This window comes from Homarus americanus, unplaced genomic scaffold (genome assembly GCF_018991925.1).
Source record: "Homarus americanus isolate GMGI-L3 unplaced genomic scaffold, GMGI_Hamer_2.0 scaffold30768, whole genome shotgun sequence".
Taxonomy (NCBI): Eukaryota; Metazoa; Arthropoda; class Malacostraca; order Decapoda; family Nephropidae; genus Homarus; species Homarus americanus.
In genome coordinates this window covers 208,809-233,775 of record NW_024746690.1, presented here as the reverse complement: position 1 = coordinate 233,775, position 24,967 = coordinate 208,809, and the positions used below count along the sequence as shown (strand labels likewise).

At 42.5% G+C, this 24,967-nt stretch overlaps 2 protein-coding genes across 3 annotated transcripts in view; one reads left to right on the top strand and one right to left on the bottom strand.

The window, feature by feature from the left end:
- LOC121879400 (protein piccolo-like) overlaps nt 1–13,923 on the top strand; it is a 56,529-nt gene extending 42,606 nt beyond the window's left edge. For both annotated transcript variants that reach the window (XM_042386020.1, XM_042386021.1), the window contains exons 4-9: nt 4,519–4,624; nt 5,453–6,006; nt 6,401–6,598; nt 6,818–6,940; nt 7,167–7,272; nt 11,184–13,923. In XM_042386020.1, coding sequence (XP_042241954.1) covers nt 4,519–4,624; nt 5,453–6,006; nt 6,401–6,598; nt 6,818–6,940; nt 7,167–7,272; nt 11,184–13,774 — 3,678 coding nt within the window. In that variant the 3' untranslated portion in view covers nt 13,775–13,923. The remainder of the gene's footprint in view (nt 1–4,518; nt 4,625–5,452; nt 6,007–6,400; nt 6,599–6,817; nt 6,941–7,166; nt 7,273–11,183) is intronic.
- A 1,287-nt stretch (nt 13,924–15,210) lies between these two features.
- LOC121879422 (protein O-linked-mannose beta-1,2-N-acetylglucosaminyltransferase 1-like) lies at nt 15,211–24,488 on the bottom strand. The gene is made up of 13 exons (XM_042386082.1): nt 24,381–24,488; nt 24,142–24,250; nt 23,165–23,292; nt 22,916–22,986; nt 22,512–22,616; nt 22,300–22,368; nt 21,681–21,773; nt 20,860–21,055; nt 18,616–18,809; nt 17,567–17,675; nt 17,292–17,366; nt 16,778–16,887; nt 15,211–16,531 (listed from the first exon to the last, which is right to left on the bottom strand). Exons 1-13 carry the CDS (start codon nt 24,471–24,473, stop codon nt 16,315–16,317), a joined length of 1,569 nt encoding a protein of 522 aa, XP_042242016.1. The 5' UTR covers nt 24,474–24,488; the 3' UTR covers nt 15,211–16,314.
- Between the last annotated feature and the right edge of the window lie 479 nt (nt 24,489–24,967).

The window sequence follows — 24,967 nt, the reverse complement described above, 5'->3', positions numbered from 1 at the left end:
AAATATCGTAAACAACTAAAACAATACAAAACCTCACTATCTTGCTCTTCATAAACAAATAATTTCCTTTTCTTAATAAAAAAAAAAACATAAGAAAAACAACCATTTAAAACAACGCCAATTTCTATATCAAATAAGAAACTTCAAAATTAATACCACTCCGCTTAACTAATAACTACACATCATTTAATAACTGCAAAAATAAATAAAATAATATAAAAATTTCAACCACAGCTCCAAATTAGGTGATAAAGACAAATTTCTCGACTATAAAAGCAAGTTCTCATCATTTCACCTTCTACGTATCAGTATAAACACGTCTCCTAATCTCTCACCGGAAGCATAATGTGTGAAGTAATTGTACAGAAAAAATGTTGATTTTTCCACACGTTAGCTAAGGTAAGGTCCTTGGTTGACCCGCCGCTGGTGTCCGCCCCCTCCCCCTCACTCACGCTGTCTGGACTAGTTTGAGTATATTACCCGGCGGGGAGAACGAACCTAACCAGGATTTTTTTATTTAGTGCCGTGGGAGTCTGTCTGTCTATTTCTCTTGGTTATAATTTATTTTTTTCTCTCTCCATGTCAGTATTCTTTCTTTCTCTGTCTCGCTGTGTCAACATCTGTCTGTCTGTCTGTCTATATATCTCTCTCCCCCTCTCTCTCTATTGATCTTTTTTCTGTTTGGCTGTCGTTCTTCGTCCTTCTCTCTTCCTGTCTCTCCATTGCCTATTTTCTTACTCTATCTATATGCGTCTGTCTCTACTTCTCTCTCTTTCTCTCCCTCTCTCTCATCCCCCAGTTGAACTAACACACATGTCAACAAGAAACAGTTCAGTCAACCCTTGTGTGGGAACCATACGTAAGAATTCTCGTTTTTCTTTATATAATTCTCTTTCCTTTTCTATGTATTTCTCTCTATGGGAAATTATTAGTGTAAGCTTTATATTTCTCCTCCCCATCTCTTCTTTTTCCTCTTTCTCTCCTGTTCTGTCGTTGTGTGGGAAACTAGTATTTTCATTTATTTTATTTTAATTTTTTATTTATTTTTTTACCACCCAGAGGGGGACTTACGGAAGAGCTTAATCTGTGAGAGTGGAAATGAATACAGTACATGTAACCACTCTGTGTGAGGTACATGTAACCACTCTGTGTGAGGTACATGTAACCACTCTGTGTGAGGTACATGTAACCACTCTGTGTGAGGTACATGTAACCACTCTGTGTGTTGTCACAACAAACTGATTCACTATCGAAACTTTTAAGACACAAATGATACTAAACATCGAAACATCAAAAGAACTGCTTAAATATATAGAATAAAAATAAAACACTGGATTACGTTAACACTACATAAACATAAAATAACTAACACTGAAAATAACTATCGTGAAACAACACTGACTTACTTAGATGTAACTAAGCAATCACTGATGGACACATAAGAAACATGAATAGGTACTCACATAGATATACCACATTGGTGGCGACAGGAACAACACAGAAATAAAATGAAGTATAAGTAACAGGTGACGAGTGGCACTCAAAAGAACGTGAACTGAATGACAAGAGGACTGGACTGAATTATGTCCACAGGTGGAGTGCTATATATAGGGTCAGCTCCCGCCAATGCGACCAGCCGGTGAAACATGGGTCGTTTAACGATGCAGATGGTCGTTAGAGGAAAAGAATGCTTGTTACAATACTAAATGAAGAAATAAGATGGGTTTGAACAAATAATAACAGTTAAAACCTTAACAGCACAGGGTAAGGTGACTAGATTATATAATAGTAAATATAACACATCATTACAGGAATAATATGGAACAACATTGAAGCATGTTATAAAAAATAATAGAAAAATACGACACGGTCGTAACAGTGTACATGTACCCACTCTGTGTGTACATGTAATCACTCTGTGTGTGTGTACATGTAACCACTCTGTGTGTGTACATGTAACCACTCTGTGTGTGTACATGTAACCACTCTGTGTGTACATGTAACCAATCTGTGTGCATATTCACCCACTCTAAGTGTACGTGTAACCACTCTATGTGTACATGTGTGTACTTGTGGCCACTCTAAGTGCACATGTGGCCACTCTGTGTGTACAATGACCACCTGTGTAACACAACTACATAATGATGTGACTCAAGAAGTATAATATATAACACAAAACATTTCAACGTGGGAGAACACACCGACCGCCTCTGCTGGCAAACGTCCGCCCCATGTAATATCCACAAACATATTATCATTGTGAGGTTGAAAAGAACGCCAGGCTATGTTGTTTACGCTCGTGCTGGCGGTCACTATCGACGTATCTAAAACCTTTGTGGATTGTTAAGTAATATTGCGTGGGAAATATATATATATATATATATATATATATATATATATATATATATATATATATATATATATATATATATATATATATATATATATATATATATATATATATATATATATTGATTATACGAGTGAGGGAATTTCTGACTCCATTTTTATTTCTTGAGTTCATATCAAAAGTGAATCTGCATATCGCTATTTCGTGTCCCCAGTTTCCCTATTATCCCAGCAATTGAAGGTAAAATGACTAACTGGCTCACAATGATCGAGTCAAGAAAAATTAGCCAAAAAATGTCTGATTGTCACTTTTATCCATTTTTTATGTCTTAGTTATTTCAATTTTTATTACAATTGTTCAGTAATGTCTAAATTCTCTTATTTATTAAATTGATTCAATATTTACTTTTCGTGTGCCTATGGTGTGAAATTTCCTTTATGTCTTCATTGGCCCTTATAATAGATATACTCAGCCATGTGTCTAAATGGAATCCAAAAGAACATATGTTAATGAAGAGTTTATGGCTGATGTTTTATCCAAGTGGACTTTTGTCTCCATGACGAATGAAATTAGTCATATGGCTACGGAAAAAACGAGACGAATTCTTCTGTTTTAGATCATGAAGCCACCATATGTCTGATGGAAAATAAGACGGAAACACACAATTGGGAGGTTCAGACATATCTTTATGTCTTAGGAGAAAGTAAACGGTCTCTTGAATAACCAATCCAGCCATATGTCTTACGGCAATACTAGACACCAATTTATTAAGGGTAAGATAAACAGACACACTTCACCGCAGCCATATGTCTAGGGCAGAAGACAGAGTTGTGTAGAGGATGTCTTAGATCAGACTTAGCCATAATATCTTAACTAGAGAGACAAATAATTTACAAAGACTTAGAACAGCCATATGTCTCAGGTATTAGACAAGTGAAGAGAGAGAGAGAGAGAGAGAGAGAGAGAGAGAGAGAGAGAGAGAGAGAGAGAGGTGACCCGCTACACCATCAGACACCAAGCGGCTCAACAACCACAGAGAAAGGAGGAAGTATTAAAATAGATGGCCCGGGTGATCGGAATGTTTGGGTTTCATTAATACTCGCCAGCCAGCCAGCCAGTCAGCCAGCCAGCCAGTCAAACAGTCAGCCAGTCAAACAGTCAGCCAGTCAAACAGTCAGCCAGTCAAACAGTCAGCCAGTCAAACAGTCAGCCAGTCGACCTGTTTACCGCTAACTGTATTACATTATGTAAGTTGTTCACGTGGATACACTTGACAAGACTCGTTCGTACCTCGTCTACGTACACTACCCCAACGGTCAAGGTGGCGGGTCTCAGCACATAAGATGAGAAAGTTCTTTACTGACGCCGCGCCGTTTCAGTCCGGTAGCACTAAATGAAGGCCTCAGTATGTGTGTGGGAGAGAGAGACCCGTGTTTACTCGTCTCTGTTCAGTCAGCTGGTATGAACACATGGCACAAGTTAATAAACACAGCGGGATATTGGAATACCTGAAGATTAGCCTTCCTAGATTATTTCACCTTTAGTTTAAACAATCTAACCTAATCTAACCACCCCAATTTAGTGTTAAGGTGTATAATCATCAAGTGAAATAAACATGAAGGAGGAAATCTTTAGGAACCTGGGTTATTTACACACACACACACACACACACACACACACACACACACACACACACACACACACACACACACACATATATCATTTAGTCATACATAATAACATTCTCATCCTATGTAAAATTCTTTAATCATACCGAAGAGGAGAAGAAGAAGAAGAAGAAGAAGAAGAAGAAGAAGAAGAAGAAGAAGAAGGAATCATCAACGAGAATTACGTCACCTAATCCCAGTTAACATCTCAACCACAAGGCTGACGACACACATCAACATTACCTCTACTCATTTTCTTATACACCGTCCTTATTATTCCCCCTCCTCTCCCCCCTTACCCGCATTGACCAACCATGAGGAGGAGGAGGGGGAGTAAGAGGGGGATGGAGGAGAAAAAAAGGAGGAGGAGGAGGAGGAGGTGGAGGAGGAGGAGGAGGAGGATGAGGAGGAGGAGGAGGATGGAGGTGGAAGAGGAGGAGGAGAGGGCGCTTCAAGCATTGTTAGATGAGTTAATGATGATGATGGGGTTTCTCATTGCAGATGGTCTTAAGGACGACTAGGTGGTGGGTGGTGATGGTGATGATGTGTCTTGCTAGTACATCCAGGGCCACCTCTCCTGATAAGCTGACAGTGGCTGATATACAAGGTAAGAAGGTCTGTGTGTGTGTGTGTGTGTGTGTGTGTGTGTGTGAGTGTGTGTGTGTGTGTGTGTGTGTGTGAGTGTGTGTGTGTGTGTGTCTTTAGTATCAATAACAACTCAATTATCACCACATGTATAATTAGTAAGCCCGAGAGCCTAATAATTATTGGACGCTAATTAAACCATATTCTCATAAGTGTCGTCAATGTTAAAGAGACATTATTGTGATGACGTCAATAGTTTACCACAAATTATGGGGAAATTAGACAATTGTACAAAGTTGGTAGAATATTACAGACGGGTTCCTTAAATTACTTATCTCTTTTCTGGAAGTAAATGAGACGAACCAACCAAACCTAATCTAACCTAACCCAAGAAGAGTTATCCTGGGATCGTTAAGGTAGGTTAGGTTAGGTTAGTTTCACTTGTGAATAAATAAGCGGTTATTGAGGGCTGGGGGAGGAAGGGTGTCAAATTGTTCGTACATTCTCATGAGCGTTATATGATATTAAAATTTAACTTTTTTATGATTCTAAAATTGGCCCAAAAATAGAAAATGCTACTGACTATATTCACTGTTTTCTATTTTTTTTACGTCAACTGTGAATGTTGTGTTTAGTGAACTTGTGTTGTGTTGTGTTTAGTGAACTTGTGTTGTGTTATGTTATGTTCCCTGACCTCGGGGTAAGTTTGCCTCATCTACCCGCCTATTTACATATTTTTACTCCTTCACCAGACTCCCCCCTCCCTTCCCCCCCCCTCTCTCTCTGTCTCTCCCTCCCTTCCCCCCCTCTCTCTTCCTCTCTCTCTCGCTAATGCTATACTCCATTACAGACTCACTGCTCTCCCCGTCGAGCGAACAGTACGCCATCTACATCCTCCCCAACACCGGTGATCACGTCGACTCGGTCCAGAAGCGTCAGGCTGTATACTACGACAACCAAGACGATGACCGGGACGAACCGCAACCAGAGCCCGAGCCTGGTAAGACACATCACGACGACTCTGTTGAAAGTGTCTCCCGAGGGGCCAGGAAGGTCTCAGAGCAGCCGCTGCCCAACATCAGGTACACACCAGACGCGGCTTATCCCCCCCCGGTCATCTCCGCACCGTTCTTACTGGCGAACTTCAACCCCGAGTTACAGCCAGGTTACGGCCACGAACAGGAGCTGAAGGACAAGATAGATTCCTATGCCATAGTTCCCGAGCAGGACTCCTCATCCCAATCACCTCTTGACCCAACTCCTCGTCCTACACCCACACTCTCCCTGCAGACCTCCCTAGTTCAGTCACCCATCACCTGGGACCCGACGGAGGAAGGTCACCCACAGGAAGAGAAACCCAAAAGTCCTAAGAAGCTGATGAATAAACCTAAGAAGATAATGAAGGTGAGTCTCGTGTCGTTTGTGTTCGCCTTCAGTTACGTGTTACACCCTAGCGTGTCTCTCAAGGTGTTAGGTTCAGCGTTGTGTACATATTATTCTAATGTATTTGGCTTTTAGTTATTTTATACAGCTAACCTGTACACGCTGACCAAAGCCTTGGTACTCTAACAACCTTGGCCTCTTGTATTGTTTATCGCTGCCATATATAACCCGTCCCTATAAGATCACCTTAACCCGTCCCTCTAAGGCTGCCATAATAATGATTTATCCCTTAATAATCACCCGTAAAAGAACCTTCCCTATTAAATTCCCTAAATGACCCTTCCCTTACACTGACCCCTTCACCCACCCCCTCACGACCTTGAGCTTATCGCCGTCCCTATGGTCCTTCTCTAAGGTGATCAAGAGGTCTGGAGAAGGACAATACTTACCCGAGGAGGTGCCTGGAGTGATGTTACCTACAGAAGACGGCACCGAGGAAGCCTTCGTACCTGCCGACCTGCTGCAGGACACCGAGATATTCCTGACGGCAGCTTCAGATCAACAGCCCACCTTCCTCCCAGCAGCCCATCAACAGTTTAGTGGAGGACCTCAGGTAAAGTTCTCCTCCTCCGTGTTTTTAGCGGTAGTTCACAAGGTTCTGGTATACTTCCCAGCCTTTCCCCTCCTCATAAGCAAACTGTTACCGTTCCTATAGCTATTCTAACCTTCCCCACCATGACCACCATAACCATATCCTACCTCCACCATGACCACCATAACCCTTCCCTACCTCCACCATGACAACCATAACCATGTCCTACCTCCACCATAGGCCGGGGGCAGCAGAGGGATGCCCTACCAGTTTGGATGGATTGTAGACGACGAGGCAACAGCTAACTTCCAGACCCGCCAAGAGACAGGCGATGAAGAGGGCGTCGTTACTGGCTGTTACCAGGTGTGTATTGGGTGTTACCAGGTGTGTACTGGGTGTTGACTGTGTGTACTTGGTGTTACCAGTTGTGTTCTGAGTTGTTATATGTTTAATTGCGACATTTAAATTGAGTAATAATCAGGACTTAACTATTTATTATTAATTACACGTTAAATGGATTCGAAGTATAATATATCACTGGTGTTAATAAGTCAATGATAACCCTCGTCTGACCGCGTGTGTGTCGCAGGTGCTGGACCCCAACGGCCTGGTCAGGACGGTCACCTACAGGGCGGACGACGGGGGCTTCAGGGTGCTCTCTCTCACTCGAGGACCTGACAAGACGCCTTGCCCTGGTCAGTATTGTTCCATCGGGGTCCTACAGGGGTCATGAATCATGGCCCAGGTGTTCTAGACAGCTCATGGGACATGACAGGTATTTTAGACAGCTCTTGGGTCACGACAGGTGTTTTAGACGGCTCATAGGTCACGACAGGTGTTCTAGGCAGCTCATAGGTCACGACAGGTGTTTTTGGCTGCTCATGGGTTACGATAGGTGGTTTAGGATAGCTCATGGGCGACGACAAATGCCATAGAAACCTGCAGGAGGTGATATGGGTCAAATAATGGTCATGGGTACACTCTGTTATGTGAATCAGATCAACAGACACATACGTGAACATTAATTAGCGCCGGGCAGGTGTAGAAGGAGGTGAGTAGAGTGAAGAGAGACGGTTCAGACAACAAGGTGTGGCTCTCTATATAACAGTGAACACAACCACAACATGGTCTGTGGAGGGGGGGGGGGCGGGAAAGAGGGTGACATACTTAGGATAAATAAGGTACTTGTGCCACGTCAGCTTTAGAACTCACACAAACACAACACAGACACATAGAGGGTAAACGACGTATCTTTTTCATGTTAGAAGAACCACCACTCGCCACAACAATAACTTATCCTGCATAGTATATACACATAATATGACAAGCAGGGTCTGACCTAGGTAGGGTGGGAATTAGGTTGGGTGTGAGCTAGGTGTTATGACCTAGTTAAGGGTGTGACCTCCAAGGATATCTGAGGAGTAATGACCAACCAAGGATGAATAACGTCTTTGCTTCATATGTCAGCAGCTGGCAGCCTCCCCCACCCCCACAGTGTCCCCGGCCCACTCCTGCCTGACCCAGCACGACGACCAGCTTCACCCCACCTCACAGTAGCTCAGTACTCCCTCAGCCACGGTACTGTACTACAGACACTGCTGTTGAAACTCACTTAACTACTTACGCTCGGACAACTACTCTATGTGGAGGTCTTAAACGATAATCAGTCGACCATTAAAACTGAGTCGATTAATTGGCGTTCAAGAGCAGAGATAAACGGAAGGATCTCATGTAAAATGGGAGAATTACGATCTGTTAATAAAGAAAATGTTCAAGGGTTAACAAGGATCATTTGCTAATACATGTCATTATTGTTATTGTTTATCTTCGTGCCATCGGGGTAGTTGTCCAGGCGTAGGTCACGAGCCAGACGACGGATGGAGAGGTGTCCACGACCTCCTAACACGACCCCCCTCCAGCAGAACAGGCGACGACCACGACCGACGACCACCTCCCGACTCAACAGGACCTCGCAATAAACGTATCCCTAAACGCCCTAAAACAGGTCCCCAACATCCTCGGCCCTGGTCCATCACGGCTCTCACTTGACAGGGAGCAGCCAGCCAGGGCCTCTCCCACCAATGGTTCACACACTCCTGGTAGGAGATAAAGTTACCTTAGTCCCAGATCCTTGCTCCTTCCTTCAGGTACTTCTTTCTCACATTGTACAACACAGGTCACAGGTAAACAACAATGACTCACTCACCCGAGCCTCAGAAGAACTTACAGAGACGTAGTTTATAATCTTCATGAGGTCATCTGCCCCTTACACAAACCTTGCTACGATAAAAACTATTCCTTTAGAGCCACACAACAGTAAGTCCAAACGTTTCGTATTATTGTCATAACGAAGCATCATCCCAACTAACTGATAATTCATTGGATTCATTAAAAATTTGTTGGACATTTATTTTTATTAATTAAGGTATTTTCTCGAGACAAAATTTCCTTTTTTATGGAAACAGGAAATTGAACGTTCTACCCAGACTCTTGTTGACTCACCTGAACACACAAGTCTTATAATTGACACAGAAAACTTCTCCCTCACTGGCCGGAGAAAACAGAGGTTCTGGAACTTAACCCTGAAGGTGAAGGTGTAGTAGAGTGGAGGTGAAGGTGGTGGTGGAGGTGATGGAGTAAAAGAGATGTTGGGGGTAGATATTAAGAGGTGGTGGAGATGACTGCATGGTGGTAAACACTCTCTGGTCTTCAACAACTAATTACAGTGACTGGTGGAGATAATTGTTAATGACTGTATCTGTCCATTACGTTGTGACTGGAACTGTGCAAGACAACGAGTAATGACCAGTTACAAGAGAACTAGTCATAAGTGATGTGTTTCTGCCTGTTATTTCTTCTTAGGTCAAAAGTTGGATTCCTTGACTTGTTCTTAAACACTGAATGAATTTCTTACATCATAATACACAGAAACACGTGATATAAAATAATCTATATTCCCCCATAACAGAATCTATGTGGAGAAGACACAAACAAAATTTAATAAAAATAAAGCGATAATAAATAGAGAAACTTAAGTAAATAAAAGAAAAAAAAGAAAAAAAATAATAATTGTGGGGGACAATTAATTTATTAATTTAGATATACTATAAAGTGGAAGAGAATCCAACACCCTATGGCTTTGAGTTTATAAAAGAGTTAGTTGTTTTGGTTATATTCTGCATGTTAATTCTGTTATAATTACCTTTTAGATGACAAGGACATAACGTTTCCCCTTCCATCCCTCCCATCTCCTCTTTCCTCACCCCTTTCCATAATTATCTCCCTTATGACAGCCCCCTTTCCATAGATGACTCCACCCCTCTTCTTACCTCCCCTCTGAATACAGGAAGGTAATTCCCCTCGGCTACAAGGCTTATAGGATTCATTACTATATATTCTTACCTGGAGCTAATTACTATAGATTCTTACCTGTGCAAGCCTTACCTGTTGGAGCTAATTACTATAGATTCTTACCTGTATAAGCCTTACCTGTTGGAGCTAATTACTATAGATCCTTACCTGTGCAAACCTTACCTGTTGGAGCTAATTACTATAGATTCTTACCTGTACAAGCCTCACCTGTTGGAGCTAATTACTATAGATCCTTACCTGTACAAGCCTTACCTGTTGGAGCTAATTACTATAGATTCTTACCTGTACAAGCCTTACCTGTTGGAGCTAATTACTATAGATTCTTACCTGTACAAGCCTTACCTGTTGGAGCTAATTGTGTGTTTAATAATGTTTCTTGTCTTGTATGTTAGATGATTCGTGTTGCTTTGTTTCCTGTTTCTGTCGCAGTTGGTTTTTAAGGAATTATTGACAGTAGGTTTTAATTCAGTACTGTCTATTATTGTCTATCGATGTTCTGTCTACTTTTTCTCATTAACACATGCGTCAAACGGACCCTCGATATAACGGACTTTCATCTCTATTATAGTTCGTTAGCTAGAAGTTTCATATATAACAGACCCTCGATATAATGTACTCTCTCTATAGTCCGTTAAATAGAGGTTTTACTATACCGTACATCACTTTAATCAGTGTCTTCACCACCACAATCCCTTACTGTGTGTGTACGTGAAGCTGTTGTAGCTCCTCGTAGACAGCCTAATATTTCTAGCCATTATCAAGTCCTTTAAATTACTATCGTCGTGTGAACTATTGTAATCTTCCAACTTTTTTTTTATAAGGACAATCATGATTCTTAGAGTGAGATATTAATTCTATCTTTATTTATTAGTCTGTTTATATTTTAGTTGATTTTTGCTGTAGTTAAAATGATAAATGATACCGTAAACTCTCTCATTACCATACTGATTCCTACAAGCCCTGTTCATTATTGGGAGGATTCTGTTATTGAGAATATCCGGTTTTGAGAAGTTCGTTATTGAAACTGTTTGCTGTATCTATTACTTTATTGATAAGTCTGTTATTGAGAGGGTTTACCGTAAATAGAAATGACTGAGAGAGGAGAGGAAACTAATGATAATAATAGCGTAATAAATAAGAGGGTGGAGTCTGAGGGAGGTGAAGGGAAGACGCAGGTCAACCTGCCTCTACTCACCAGGTGTAACTAATTACTAATCCCAGGTTACGTTTCTAGGTCTTGAAGACTCCACCAGCTCCCCAGCCTCTATCTCCGCCCCCACCGCCCGCCCACGCCCACAGTCCCAGCCCCACTCACAACCCACCCTCAACCCATCTTTCCAAGGCACAGGAAACTTTGGCAACTCCTTCAATAGTTTTAGTTCTTCCCAGGCGTCGTCGTCAGAGAGTAGTAGCAGTAGCAAATCCAGCAAGTCCAGTCAGACTAACTTTAGTGGTTTTAACGTAAAGAATGGATTATTTGAGCAACCATCCCCTACCCCCACCACCAGCCGCCCCTATCACCCTCCCTCCCCTCTTCCCCGTGTAGCGGAGGCGGCTGACAGCCAGTACAAGTCGGCGCAGGAGGCGTGGATGGCGCAGTACCTGCAGAACATCACCAACCAACTCTACAGCTCCTTCACCAACTCCTCCACCCTAACCAACCATGACAGCTACGGCAGCAACGTAAACTCCAACTTCGTCAACTTCCCTTTCGTGCTGATCCCTATCAACACCTTCCTCGACCTTCAAAAATCTGGCGCCATCTCCGACGACGTGCAGAGTTACGGCGCCTTTGTGCAGCCACAACAAGCTCAGCAGGGTATATCTCAGTACCTGAGACAGCAGCAACAACAGCAACAGCAGCAGAGACGACAACAGCAACAGCAACAGCAACGTATCGTCAACCAATCGAAGCAACAAACGACTTTCAACACATACAACTCTTCGAAAAGCTCCTCGCAGCAGGTGGCACACAACGCCCAGGGAATCAACTCGTTCAACTACCAGGGCGGTAGTCGGGGGCAACAGGGAGGCCAGGCAGGACGACAGGGAGGCCAGGCAGGACGACAGGGAGGCCAGGCGGGGCAACAAGGCTCACAACAACGTTACCAAAGCCAACAATCGTCTCAATCCTCCCAGCAAAGCAGTCAGAGCGCCAGCAGCAGCAGCAATGCCAGCTTCTCCTCCCATGGTAACGTAGGAGGCTCTGTGTCACGTCCAGGCTCTAGTTACGACGCTCCTGCTGCCCAGTCTGGGGTGCCTGGAGTTGCTTACGGTCTGCCATCCAGACCAACCCAACCCAGACCATCCTACCCAAGACCCACCCAACCCAGACCTACTACACCAAGACCTACTTACCCTAGGCCCACTCAACCCAGACCAACTCAACCCAGACCTACTACACCAAGACCTACTTACCCTAGGCCAACTCAACCCAGACCAACTCAACCCAGACCTACCCCACCAAGACCTACTTACCCTAGGCCCACTCAACCCAGACCAACTCAACCCAGACCTACCCCACCAAGACCTACTTACCCTAGGCCCACTCAACCCAGACCAACCCAACCCAGACCTACCCCACCAAGACCTACTTTCCCTAGGCCCACTCAACCCAGACCAACTCAACCCAGACCTACCCCACCAAGACCTACTTACCCTAGGCCCACTCAATCCAGACCAACCCAACCCAGACCTACTCCACCCAGACCAACTCAACCCCGCCCTCAGCCAAGACCCTATCAATCCAGACCTATTCAGTCAGGACCCACCAGACCAGCGGGCGGGTCGTTGGCTTACTCCTCCCAGAACTCTCAGTCGTCAGAACAGTCTCAGTCCTCCCAGCAGGAGCAGTCATCCTCCGGCAGCGCCTCCTACGGTAACAATGGTCAGGCGGCGCTCAGTTTCCAGTCCTCGTCGTCAAACAGCGATAACGAAGCAAAGAAATCACAGTCGTCGTCTTCATCGAACTTCTTAATAAATAATGGAGGCAACAGAGGCTCGGCTCAGCAATTCGCATCAAACTCCAAGTCGTCGTCGTCATCATTGTCATCATCATCATCCTCACAGAAATCTTCCAGTAGTTTTAATGGCGTTGGTGGGTTTGGTTCCAATGGCTTGAACTTCGTACCTCAAGGCTTCTCACTGACGGCGTCCCCTGAACCTAAGCCATCACCGTCGACCGCCTCGGCCACCTTCCTGCCCTCACCCCCCGGCTCTCCCTCTCCCAACACCTACAACAACATCGCTACGCCCGACGTCAAACCACCTTTCAACATCGCTTCACAAGCTCCTGCTCCACGTCCTGCACCAAATTCACAGATAAACTTTCCCGGCCCCTTAGGCTATGATGAGCCTGAACCTTCCTACAATGTGGGTTTTGAAGCTGCTGGATCCGATGCCTCCTTCTCTCCCCCAGCAGCAGAGCCCACCTCCAACATGGACGGGTGGATCCCCATGACCGGTAACTTCCAGAACTTCCATGACACACAGACAGGACCAGCCCCAGGAGCCTCGCCTCAGTACCAGCTGCCTCCTCCGCCTTCCTTCCCTCAGCAGATACTCTCCTTCCCTGCTCTCACTCCTTCACAATCCTACCGAAGTAATAACAATGGAAACGCGGAAAACAGCGGCGTTTCCTTCAGCTACTCCTCAAGCCAGAACTCTCAGGATCAGAGCAGCTCTCAGGAGAGTCAGCACTTCAGCTCATCCTTCAGCGGCTCGGTGCCGCAGCAAGGCTTCGAATTCGCAGGGGCCACAGAGGCCCTCGGTGGTACACAGCCGCAGCAGCCAGTACAGCAGCAGCAACAGCAGTACAGGGGTTAAACCTGTCGTGTACACAGTGGTTATGTATCCGTGTTAAGGTTCTCACACACTCACAACATACTTAGATTGCAGCCTCTGCTTGTGGTTCACAACGCAAAGTATTAAATAGTATAATATATTTTCCAGATTTATAATATATATATATATATATATATATATATATATATATATATATATATATATATATATATATATATATATATATATATATATATATATATATTGATATATATTGCAGTTAGTATATATTTTGTAGCTTAATAATTGCATATATTTAATACACGCCAGATATTTAGCTTGACAGAGTAAACACCGTGACCAGCCTGGTGTAAGCCCCGGGCGGTGACTCACTCTACACAGTACAACACTGTGTAGCGTCATAACCTTTGTATACACAACTGCTCAATTCCACCGCTGCTCTCCGCTTGTACATACACAGCTCTGAGACTCTGTGTACTTGTTGAACTTCTTCCTCTGTTCTGTTTTATATATTATGTATAGGTAGACCTGTGTAGTGTTGCTGCCAGTCTGTGTCCTAGTCAACTCTCCTATTTAGTGTGAAAATTATCTTCGAAGATTTATAGAAATGTATAGATGAATCCTATTTATAAGTTGTACAAACTCACCAAATATTTTGTGAATTATTGGCTCCATATATAAACATTAGTAAACAAATAGGTATTCCAATATATTTTTTCAGTATTATTAGATAGAGAATCTATCATCTTTAATATAATCTATTGCATAATTATAAGAATATTTTTATAAGTAAATGCTTATAATGCATACACTTGTTTTACTCTCCTGGGTGAGGGATCTGTGATGGAAAATGGTAACTGGTCATGTGCTGTCTTTAAGAATGGTACTGACAGCACTGAGTGTGGGAGGCGGGTACACAAGAGGTGCAGCGGAGAAGATGGCTGACTGCAGGATGTTGCTCACGAAGTGCTCTCTGTGTGTGTGCAGGTAACCATGTGTCCATAGCAAGGCTGGAGAAGCCCGTGTATGAGGAGACCAGGTGAGTGTACAGTGTATGAGGAGACCACGTGAGTGTACAGTGTATGAGGAGACCACGTGAGTGTACAGCGTATGAGGAGACCACATGAGTGTACCGTGTATGAGGCGACCACGTGAGTGTACAGCGTATGAGGAGACCACGTGAGTGTACCGTGTATGAGGCGACCACATTAGTGTACAGTGTATGAGGAGACCACATGAGTGTACAGTGTATGAGGAGAACACATGAGTGTACAGTGTATGAGGAGACCACATGAGTGTACAGTGTATGAGGAGACCACATGAGTGTACAGTGTATGAGGCGACCACATTAGTGTACAGTGTATGAGGAGACCACATGAGTGTACAGTGTATGAGGAGAACACATGAGTGTACAGTGTATGAGGAGACCACATGAGTGTACAGTGTATGAGGAGACCACATGAGTGTACAGTGTATAAGGAGACCACATGAGTGTACAGTGTATGAGGAGACCACATGAGTGTACAGTGTATGAGGAGACCACATGAGTGTACCGTGTATGAGGCGACCACATGAGTGTACAGTGTATGAGGAGACCACATGAGTGTACAGTGTATGAGGAGAACACATGAGTGTACAGTGTATGAGGAGACCACATGAGTGTACAGTGTATGAGGAGACCACATGAGTGTACAGTGTATGAGGAGACCACATGAGTGTAAAGTACATGGCGGGTGTTAGGTTGGTTAAGAAGATAACAGTGGGGTAAAAGAACTCTATGAGGCAACTGTACAATCGGCTGTAATTGCCATGAAGAACAAAGTAAATGTGAAAGAGCTGATGACTATTCTTCATGTCTTGAGGAAGATGATTATTAAGGAACTTTTCAACAGGGTAACATAAACAAGGGTTATTAATTATTGTGCCGATTTTGTCACCAGTACTTGTGCCGATGTACCGGTAGCAATATATTGTTCACACATTGTATACACTTTGACTCATATTATGTTTCGTATGAGAGACCATGGTATTGCCTAGCGTGGGATTTTCTTTTACAGATATCCTAATGAAATGTCAACCTTGTTTTCACTTTATAGGTATGTATCTTGATCGCCATTTCTTAAAATCTAATTATGGTAATTATTTTATTACTACCCTGTGTTTGTATATTTTTTGTAAAAGTAACAACGAGAGTCAGCCAAGAAAAATAAACAGACATATTTGTAAATAGAAAGTCAACCAGAGTCTAATTTAAAACAAATGAACATTTACTAAAAACGACTGAATTTACTTTTTGTAAATATTGAAAACCATTATACTTACTTTATAGTAAGTAAAGTTATCAATTTATTACTTCATTTATTATAATTTTAGCATATTATATATCATTTAAGTGTTACTGGATGGGGCACATTAGTCTCGATTCCGGTACCCTTTGTATATGTTGTGCAGGAACTGTCAGATGTCCAACACTGGTTTTGAAGTTGGAGAAGGACTTTACTCTACTAACATAAAATGATCATGAAAATTTTATATCCAGCCGGTCACACTTTTCGAAATTTTCAGAAGGTGGCCCCTGTACTATCTACAAATGTTCCGTTCCAGTAGCGATATAAGAGGTTCTCCATAAGGAATTCTTGGTGAGGGTCACGGACGTAGGAGCGCTGGAGGTAGTAGGGCGGGTAGTTCCGAGTCTGCCATTTCTGAGAACTGCGTTCAGCTATTAATATTAACTCAGGGGAAGGCTTTAATATGCTGACGCCTTTGGGGAACAGCAAGCTGTAATAACGATTCTTTATTAGACTATATCACCATGCGTTGAGTAGATCTATAAAATAATCGATTCAGATGCTATACATTTACATTATTTTCTGTTCTGATTCAAAATATTACCGGATAGATTAATTCCCCCTCTTATGAAGGAAATAAACAAGGAATATTGAAAGTTGGAAAAACCTTATCACCCTTAGACAATTACCAAGACACAGAACATACAACAGTATTAGCAGTTGTACCACAACTCACCAGTAAGGGGAGGCAGGACACCCAATAATATACAGAACACGACCCTGCAAGTTGAAGCGAACAGCCCCGTTGTACTTCTCTCGGCTGTCCTGAACAAAGCCGCGTAAACACTGTGAAATACTTCAAATTACCTTCAAGAATACAAATTACCAAAATTATATGACTAATTCATTGTAACATAGAAGGTATTTAATTCAGTGATAGAATATGAAATTGAATGTGAATTATATTACTAATTAATCTTTTGTCGGGAGAACGTGTGCTGATAGAAGGGTCTTGTTCTCCTTACTATGACCACTCACAGTTGTTACCTGGACAAGATTTCTACCAGAGTTATGGCAGATATTTGACTGTAAACAGCACGAAATGTGATTCGGAAACTCCAAACAATTACCTATCTTTGCATCATGTGAGGCCATATAATGCTAATACTCCTGGTGTCATACGTAAAAGTGCATCTCTATTGCTATAAGTCTTATGAGGATTATAACGTGAGAAGAGTATCAACACTTACCAGCTGCATCACGTAGAAGGAGTTGTACTCGTCACTCTTCGTTTCAGACGCTATGAACATTCTGAAGATTCCAGTCTTGAACGAAATAAAAGTAAAAGAATATTAGCATCATCCTTGAAGATCAATATAATCGTTCTTTGATTCCCTTAAAGATAAAAACAAATGATAAACAGAAAATTTTGAATATAATAATTGTGGGAAAAGAGAGAAAAATAAAATTATCCACCAGGTGTTGTGGGACACGACAGTACAGTGTGTAAATAAACAAACCTCACCTTGTTCCGTGGCAGGAATGGGCCGGCGCAGGGGTGTGTGTTCAGACCCACATCCTGAGCAGCCAGTATCTCTCTCTTCATCTTCGCGTCGTAGCGATCCAAGACGAGGCTGACCATATATAGGTTAATATACAGGCTGTCTATAAAGTCCGTGTGCGGTTTATAATGTTAATAACTTCAGTTCTATAGGAGATATAAACAATCTGTAATAGACAATTTACCCAAGTTTTACCACAAACGAATAAATTTATTTATTCTATTTTTTTAGATAATCAGCCTTACACTACACGGAATGGCTTCAACATCGTATTATGAATTGTATCCGAAATGATGGTGGATATGTTGACAATTAAAATACTGAGATTAAGGGAATCAAAACTTAAATAAATTGTGTCTCTATTACATTTTATCAGATTGTTTTATCTCCTATAGAACTGAAGTTATTAACATTATAAACTGCAAGTAAATCTACAGAGAAGGAGTAGCTTTTGTACTGAACAAGGAGGCACATAAATCCTTCATAGAACATTACATCCCGGATGATATGTCAGGTTAAAAGGTCATCTTAGTGTATGTATGAAAAAAATCATACAAATATGTACTTTAGATACAGGACATTCGGATGAAGCAGACACTTTCAATGAGCAATTAGATAAATGTACTTTATTTACATATAAGAAAATAAGAGAGTAAGAATGGAGGAAACTGCAGCGGCCTATTGGCTCATACTGGGCAGTCCCATTTACACCCAATCCCTATCGCTCATATATCCATCCAACCTATGCCTCAAGACATCATCTGAGGCAACTGAATTTACAGGTCAGGTCAGGTCAATAACATGGGATCCACTAATCCACACACCACCTCCACCGCACACGATAGAAGAGCCTATAAAAATGATCGACGAAACAAGTCATGTCAAGTCAGGTCAAAAATATGAGACCCACGAATCATCTGTCCTACATCTACCTCAAATCATTCTTAACCTTGGGTGACTGACAAATAAATTTATGTAACATATTATAAAAACACATCCATAAGTCACGTACTCCTCCAGGCCCCTCAGCTTGACGTCAGGGTCCTGGTTAAAGATCATGTTACTGAAGAGTTGTTCCTGAGCCCAGCCTGTCACGTGTGCTCCTGCTGCTCCGGCGTGATAAGTCCGTCCTACCTCTGGCACAAGGGCATGGCGGCCCTGTAGGGAATTCTCGGAGGACAACCACCAGTCCCAGTCACCAGTTTGCTATAGGGGAACTGTGATTAGATGTGACAAATTCCAGTTGATTTTGTGAAAATATAGCAATGGAACAAAAGTGAAAATCCCAATAGTTAGTTAGTTCGTCCGTTCATTAATTAGGTATTTAGAGTGACAACTAAGATTAGATGCCTTAACAGTGACTAATCCCAGTAACTTGCCTCAAAGCCCATACATTTCCTTATTCTTGGAAGCATGCCTTGGTTCAGCCCATCCCGAAGAAGGGTGACCATTCTATCTCCCCATTGCCCTAACTTCATCTCTTTCTAAGATTTTCGAAACTATCATAAACTTTCATTTTCTCCGTCACCTTGAATGCTTTTCTCTATTGTCGGATCACCAGTATCGCTTTCGCTAGGCGAGATCTACTGGTGATCAGCTCTCCTACTGCACCCATCTTTTGTCATCCTCTCTTAGGGATTATGGGGAAACTTTGGTCGTGGCCATCGACATCTCCAAAGCATTTGACAGGATATGGTTTCTCTCCCCCACTTTGTTCTCTAATTTCTAGCGTCCCTGAGAACCGATCCGTGGCAGTTGCTGTTGAGGGATCGATCTCTCGCTCTTTCTCTATCAATAGTGGTGCTCCACCGGGATCTGTTCTTTCACCTACTCTCTTCCTTCTTTTTATCACACTACGACTAATTCTATCCATTTTTATGCTGATGATTCTACTCTTCACTTTTCTTCACATTTTCCCTTCCCCCTAATTCTCAAACTAAAGCTGATATCGTTTCATCTTTCAATGCGGATCTGTGCAGCATCTCCGAATGGGGAGGTAGAAACTTGGTTAAATTCAATAGTAATAAAACACAGTATTTACCAATTATACTTTCCAAAATAGAAGATCTCCCACCAATCACATTTCGGGACGCAATCATTCTGCCAAATTCTAAAATAGGTATGCCAGGCCTCACCATTTCCTTTCATATGTCATGGAAGCCACACATCCACAACATTGCTAAAGTTGCCTCCTGTAAGCTGAGAATGCTGTACAGATGCCGTAGCTACTTCACTCCTGAGCTATTGCTTCAAGTTTATAGTCCTAACTTGGAGTACTGCTCTCATATCTGGGGTGGCTCTTCTACTGTCCATCTGTTAGATAGGGTGTAATCAGAGGCATTTCGTCTTAGTAACTCTCCTCTTTTAGTTGATAATCTCTCTTCCCTTTCTCTTCGCCGCAATGTTGCTTCACTCTCTCTCTCTTACAGGTACTTTAACGGGCAATGTTCAGTGGATTTGTCATCCTGTGTACCGCCGGCAAGGCCAGTGCTGGTAACACTCGTCTTGCCCGCGGTGCCCACAGATTATGTGTGGATGTCGGTCACACTAGAATAACCCGTTATAGTACACCCTTCTTTCCTCACACAGCCAAACTGTGGAATGCTCTGCCTTTTCCTGTGTTTCCATACTCTTACAATCTGTCTCACTTTAAAAAACTGGTTTTCCGGCTTCGTGGTGTAGATTATTTCGTTTTTTTTCTCTTCTATTTTTAATTTTTTTATAATTTCTTTTTATTCGTATTTTTTCGCCCCCGAGGCCCCGGTGTGGGCCGATGACCTGTGCCCGGGTGGGCTATTGTCCGTAAAAAAAAAAAAAAAAAAAACCAATAAATTAAAAAATAATAGTGAATGTTATAAGAGAGATATTGTATATCCCAGTTAGTTGTCTTTTATGGGGATGATTGTCTATAAACGTGGAGAAAACTGCATCACTTACTTCAGGGAGACGTAATGTGCTGCTGCTGATCCATAGCTTCCATAACTCACCCCAACAATCACTGAGACTAACTCATTGTAGGACTTAACAGATGCACAAATGGTACTGCCTGTACCTATACCACCTATGATCGAAGCCTCCGTCTATGACAGAAATATTCAACTGGATAAAGACAGATACAAATATGACCGAGCAGAAAGACAGAACAAACAGTAATATGGAAAGAATATACTGTCTTGAGTATAGCCCATGCATGAACAGACAGACCGACAGACAGACAGAGAGACAGATACGAGGCAATATGCATAGTTCTGGACACCTTCTCACTAATCCATGCTCGGTACTGCTCTCTGGCCCACCGACGGCTGATCATCCACCCGAACTGAGGAAACATGTTGATACGTCGCAACAATGTCGGGTCCCACGCCACCTCCCGGTAGCTGTTAACGGAGAAGGCATTTACACAGAAGATGGTCGGGTCGGCGTCCAGTAGCCACGCCGTCTGCTGGAAGAACCTGCACGAGGAAAGTAAATAAAATGCTTTTGTTAGAATAATTTGACAGTCACATTCCTGGTATTACATTACTAGCTTACAGGTATATACTGCACACCTGTCCTGAATACTCCGATGAAGCTATATAAAAGACAATTGGCTTTTACCAAATAAAGATAAGGAGATAATAATTTATTGCTCTAACTTAACGGAAACTAGTTCATCTATTATGTAATTAATGTGTTTTATATGTGGCATTTTTTATCATTACAACTAAATTATACATGAATTAAACTAAGTAATGTTATGGTACGTATAGGGTTAGATTAATTACGGTTGTAGGTTAGGTAAGGTAAGATTAGTTAGTTAGAGGGAGAGAACAGGTGTATTACGCTAGGTAAGGTTAGATTAGTTAGTTAGAGGGAGAGAACAGGTGTATTACGCTAGGTAAGTTTAGATTAGTGAGTTAGAGGGAGAGAACAGGTGTATTACGCTAGGTAAGGTTAGATTAGTTAGTTAGAGGGAGAGAACAGGTGTATTACGCTAGGTAAGTTTAGATTAGTGAGTTAGAGGGAGAGAACAGGTGTATTACGCTAGGTAAGGTTAGATTAGTTAGTTAGAGGGAGAGAACAGGTGTAGACACTCACGAGAGGAAGTCTGGTGAAAGTAGAAGGTCGTCCTCCAGTATGATGGCCTTGTCAACCTCGGGGAAGAAGTTGAAGACGTTGTGTACAGAGAACCTGCCGAGGGGGACCACAACACGACGCTTAGATGTACTTTTGGATATACCTAATTATTTGTGTCATAAACTGTACTTATAACTAAACAATAAGATTATTAGTGAATTATATCATTGGCTATGGCTGAAGCACATACGAGTTTCTACTGCCAGGGTCAATAACCACCATTCACTATGTCTTTGTTTATATATATTGGGACAAGTAAATTAAAACAGGTTCACATGTATACAAAAAAGACACGACCTATAAGTCAAGCACCGCCAATCATAACTCGACGTAAGTATAAGGGATGTAAAATAATTGGCTGGAAACAATGCATTCGTACACAAGCAAGGAACTTTATTCCATAGCGCCCTACCCAATGATAAAATTTTTGGTGAATGATGAGGGATATGATTGACTGTGTTTAATTACTTAGCTTATAAGAGAAGGCTAAGACAATATGGCCGTGAGTGTAACTCTCCCATTATTAACACAGACGAAGTGAAGAATGCAGTCGTTATCTAAAGTACAATACAGTCGTTACCTGAAGTGCATGTTGAGAAGGGTGGTGGTGCCAGGTGCCCCCTGTGGTCGATGTACTAACACGTCTAGCCTGAGGAAACATCACCACATCATAATAACAATATCGCCAGATTACAATGAGAACATCACCAGATTATAATGACAACATCGCCAGATTACAATGACAACATCACCAGATTACAATGACAACATCACCAACACACACAGACTCACCCAAAGAGACGCACCAGACGAAGGATCTCAGTGTTGGCACCATCCACCATCACCAGGATAGGGGTTTGGGCGGCTCCTGGCGTCTCTAGAAGGTTCAGTAACTGCCTGGGGCACAAATGAGTAGGTCTTACTAACCCTCATACACACAGGGGATAGGTGATGGGTAGCTATCCAAATAAATACACAAGCAAATGTAGTATTGTTACAGTACACCAATAGTATTGATTTTGCTTATTACTTGCAAGAGAGTTTATCTTTACAAACGCACACTAGGGAAACATTATTATCAGGGTACCAAAACATAGATAACCTGGAGAAGTTAAACGTAACGGATATACGAGTAGTTGTCAACACACACACACACACACACACACACAACCTGCTGAAGCCAACTGAGCACCGACCTGTAGAAGTTGAAGGGCTTGATGGCTGTGAGCATAGCAACTGGAATGATCTCGTTCATCGTGATCTCCGGCTGGGGATGTAAAAGAGGTCAAGGAGGGCGAGCCAGGTCAGTGAGAGGTCATATGTAAGGTTAATGGATCATGAGTTAAAGTGTGTTAGGGATGATTGGTGTTTAAAATGATTGGATAATATTAGAAAAATACCACGAACTGGATAGCGTTAGGTGAGAGGGAGGTAGGTAGACTCACTGCTGACTGTCTGACGGAGGCGGTGACAGGGTGGACACAGGTACACAGTGTTACGTATCCTTCGTATGTGTCACAGAACTCCCGTTGTTCCTGCATGTGTGGGTCCTCGTGCCACTTACACCACACACCTGTTAATGGCACACATTTGTTAGTGGCACAAATCTGCTAATGGTACACACCTGCTATTGGTACACACCTACTAATGCCACTCTCCTGTTAATGGCACACATCTGTTATTTTTACATGCCTGCTAATGGTACACACCTGCTAATGCCACACTCCTGTTAATGCCACACACCTGCTAATGGAACACAATTACTAATATCACACACCTGTTAATTGCATGCACGATTTTTCCAGTGAATATAACGCTTTTATGTCCAAAATGACAGTCAACTTTTATGTATTAAGCGGGACGTTTCCTGTTCTTGCGTCACTCCCACACTTAAGATTTGAATTCTCGCCTTATAAGGATTTTATTTATTTATTTATTATTTATTTTTGAAAATTTACGTCGATGAATCAACTTTGTTTCCCAAGATTATCAGCCCCAAACTCATCCAGGACATTGTCAAATAACATTAAAATGAGTTCACTGCGGTGTCTGATGTGTTCGGTTTGTAAACTAATAACAAGTTGTGTTGTGTAAACCAGGAGTTATGATTGGTCAACTGCGAGTTACTATTGTTCTCGTCACTCACTGGTGTAAACAAACCCGTATATTTTGGAAACATTAATATATAATTATAACTTAGAATTATGTTCAGTGGAGTAGCTAGATCATGTCACTATCTTTATGAAAGAAAAAACTCCTCATGCGAATAATAACTGGCCGGGCAGTAGAGTAACGGACAACAAGTTGATCTTAGTAACCTGTGAGGCGTACACGCACACACACACACACGCACACGCACACACACACACGCACAAAAGACGAGTCACCAAAAGAGAAATATAGAGCAGCACTAAGCACTTACCTGACACCTTGGGGACGCGGGTATCCATACTGAGCGGATAACCGAATATACCGTCTGGTCTTCGGATGGTGGTCACGGCCTCACCCCACACCCGACCTCGCGAGACCTCCTGTAACACCAATATAAAATGCAGAGGTAGAGTTGAAGACTTTATCACATATTTATACCAAGTTTATATACCGTCGAGGGATTATTATACCATATAAGTAAAACGTATGTAAAACCTCTTGGTTGTTGACCTGTAAGGGAGGCGTTTGTTCCTGTTGGTGTCTTAAAGGACCAGTGCTGTTATTGCTTCTGGTGTTGGAGGACGTGTAGGCGTGGGAAGGCATGTAGTCACGTAGGGAGGGCGGGTGGGTAGTGGTGGGCGATGTCAGATTCTATTTAAACCTCGAAAGAGCGAGATTTACATATTTCAAAGCTCCATAGCCTCCAGACCTTACAGCATCCTCGATAGCTGCAGAAACATGCGGCGTCGGGCTGTGAGGAGAATGTGTGTGTGTTATATGATGTGCTATTGTGCTGCCTGTACTCCCGTGACCTGCCTGTGTGGTTGTGTGGATTGCAAAATCTATATGCATGTGAACTGTATATCAGTATGTTTTAAGGACTTCTAGAAACAATGTAAAATTATGTATGCCAAATTTAACTGAATCTCTCTCTCTCTCTCTCTCTGTCTGTCTGTTTTACGGCCCCTCAAATTGAGTATGCAGCCACAGCAGCCCCACCACTAGGGCAGCCAGGCATGGGGGTACACGGAGACAGGCTGCAGATTGCGGGGGTGCTCGGCAGGCTGGTAGGTGAGAGACTGCCTGTTTATCGTCTC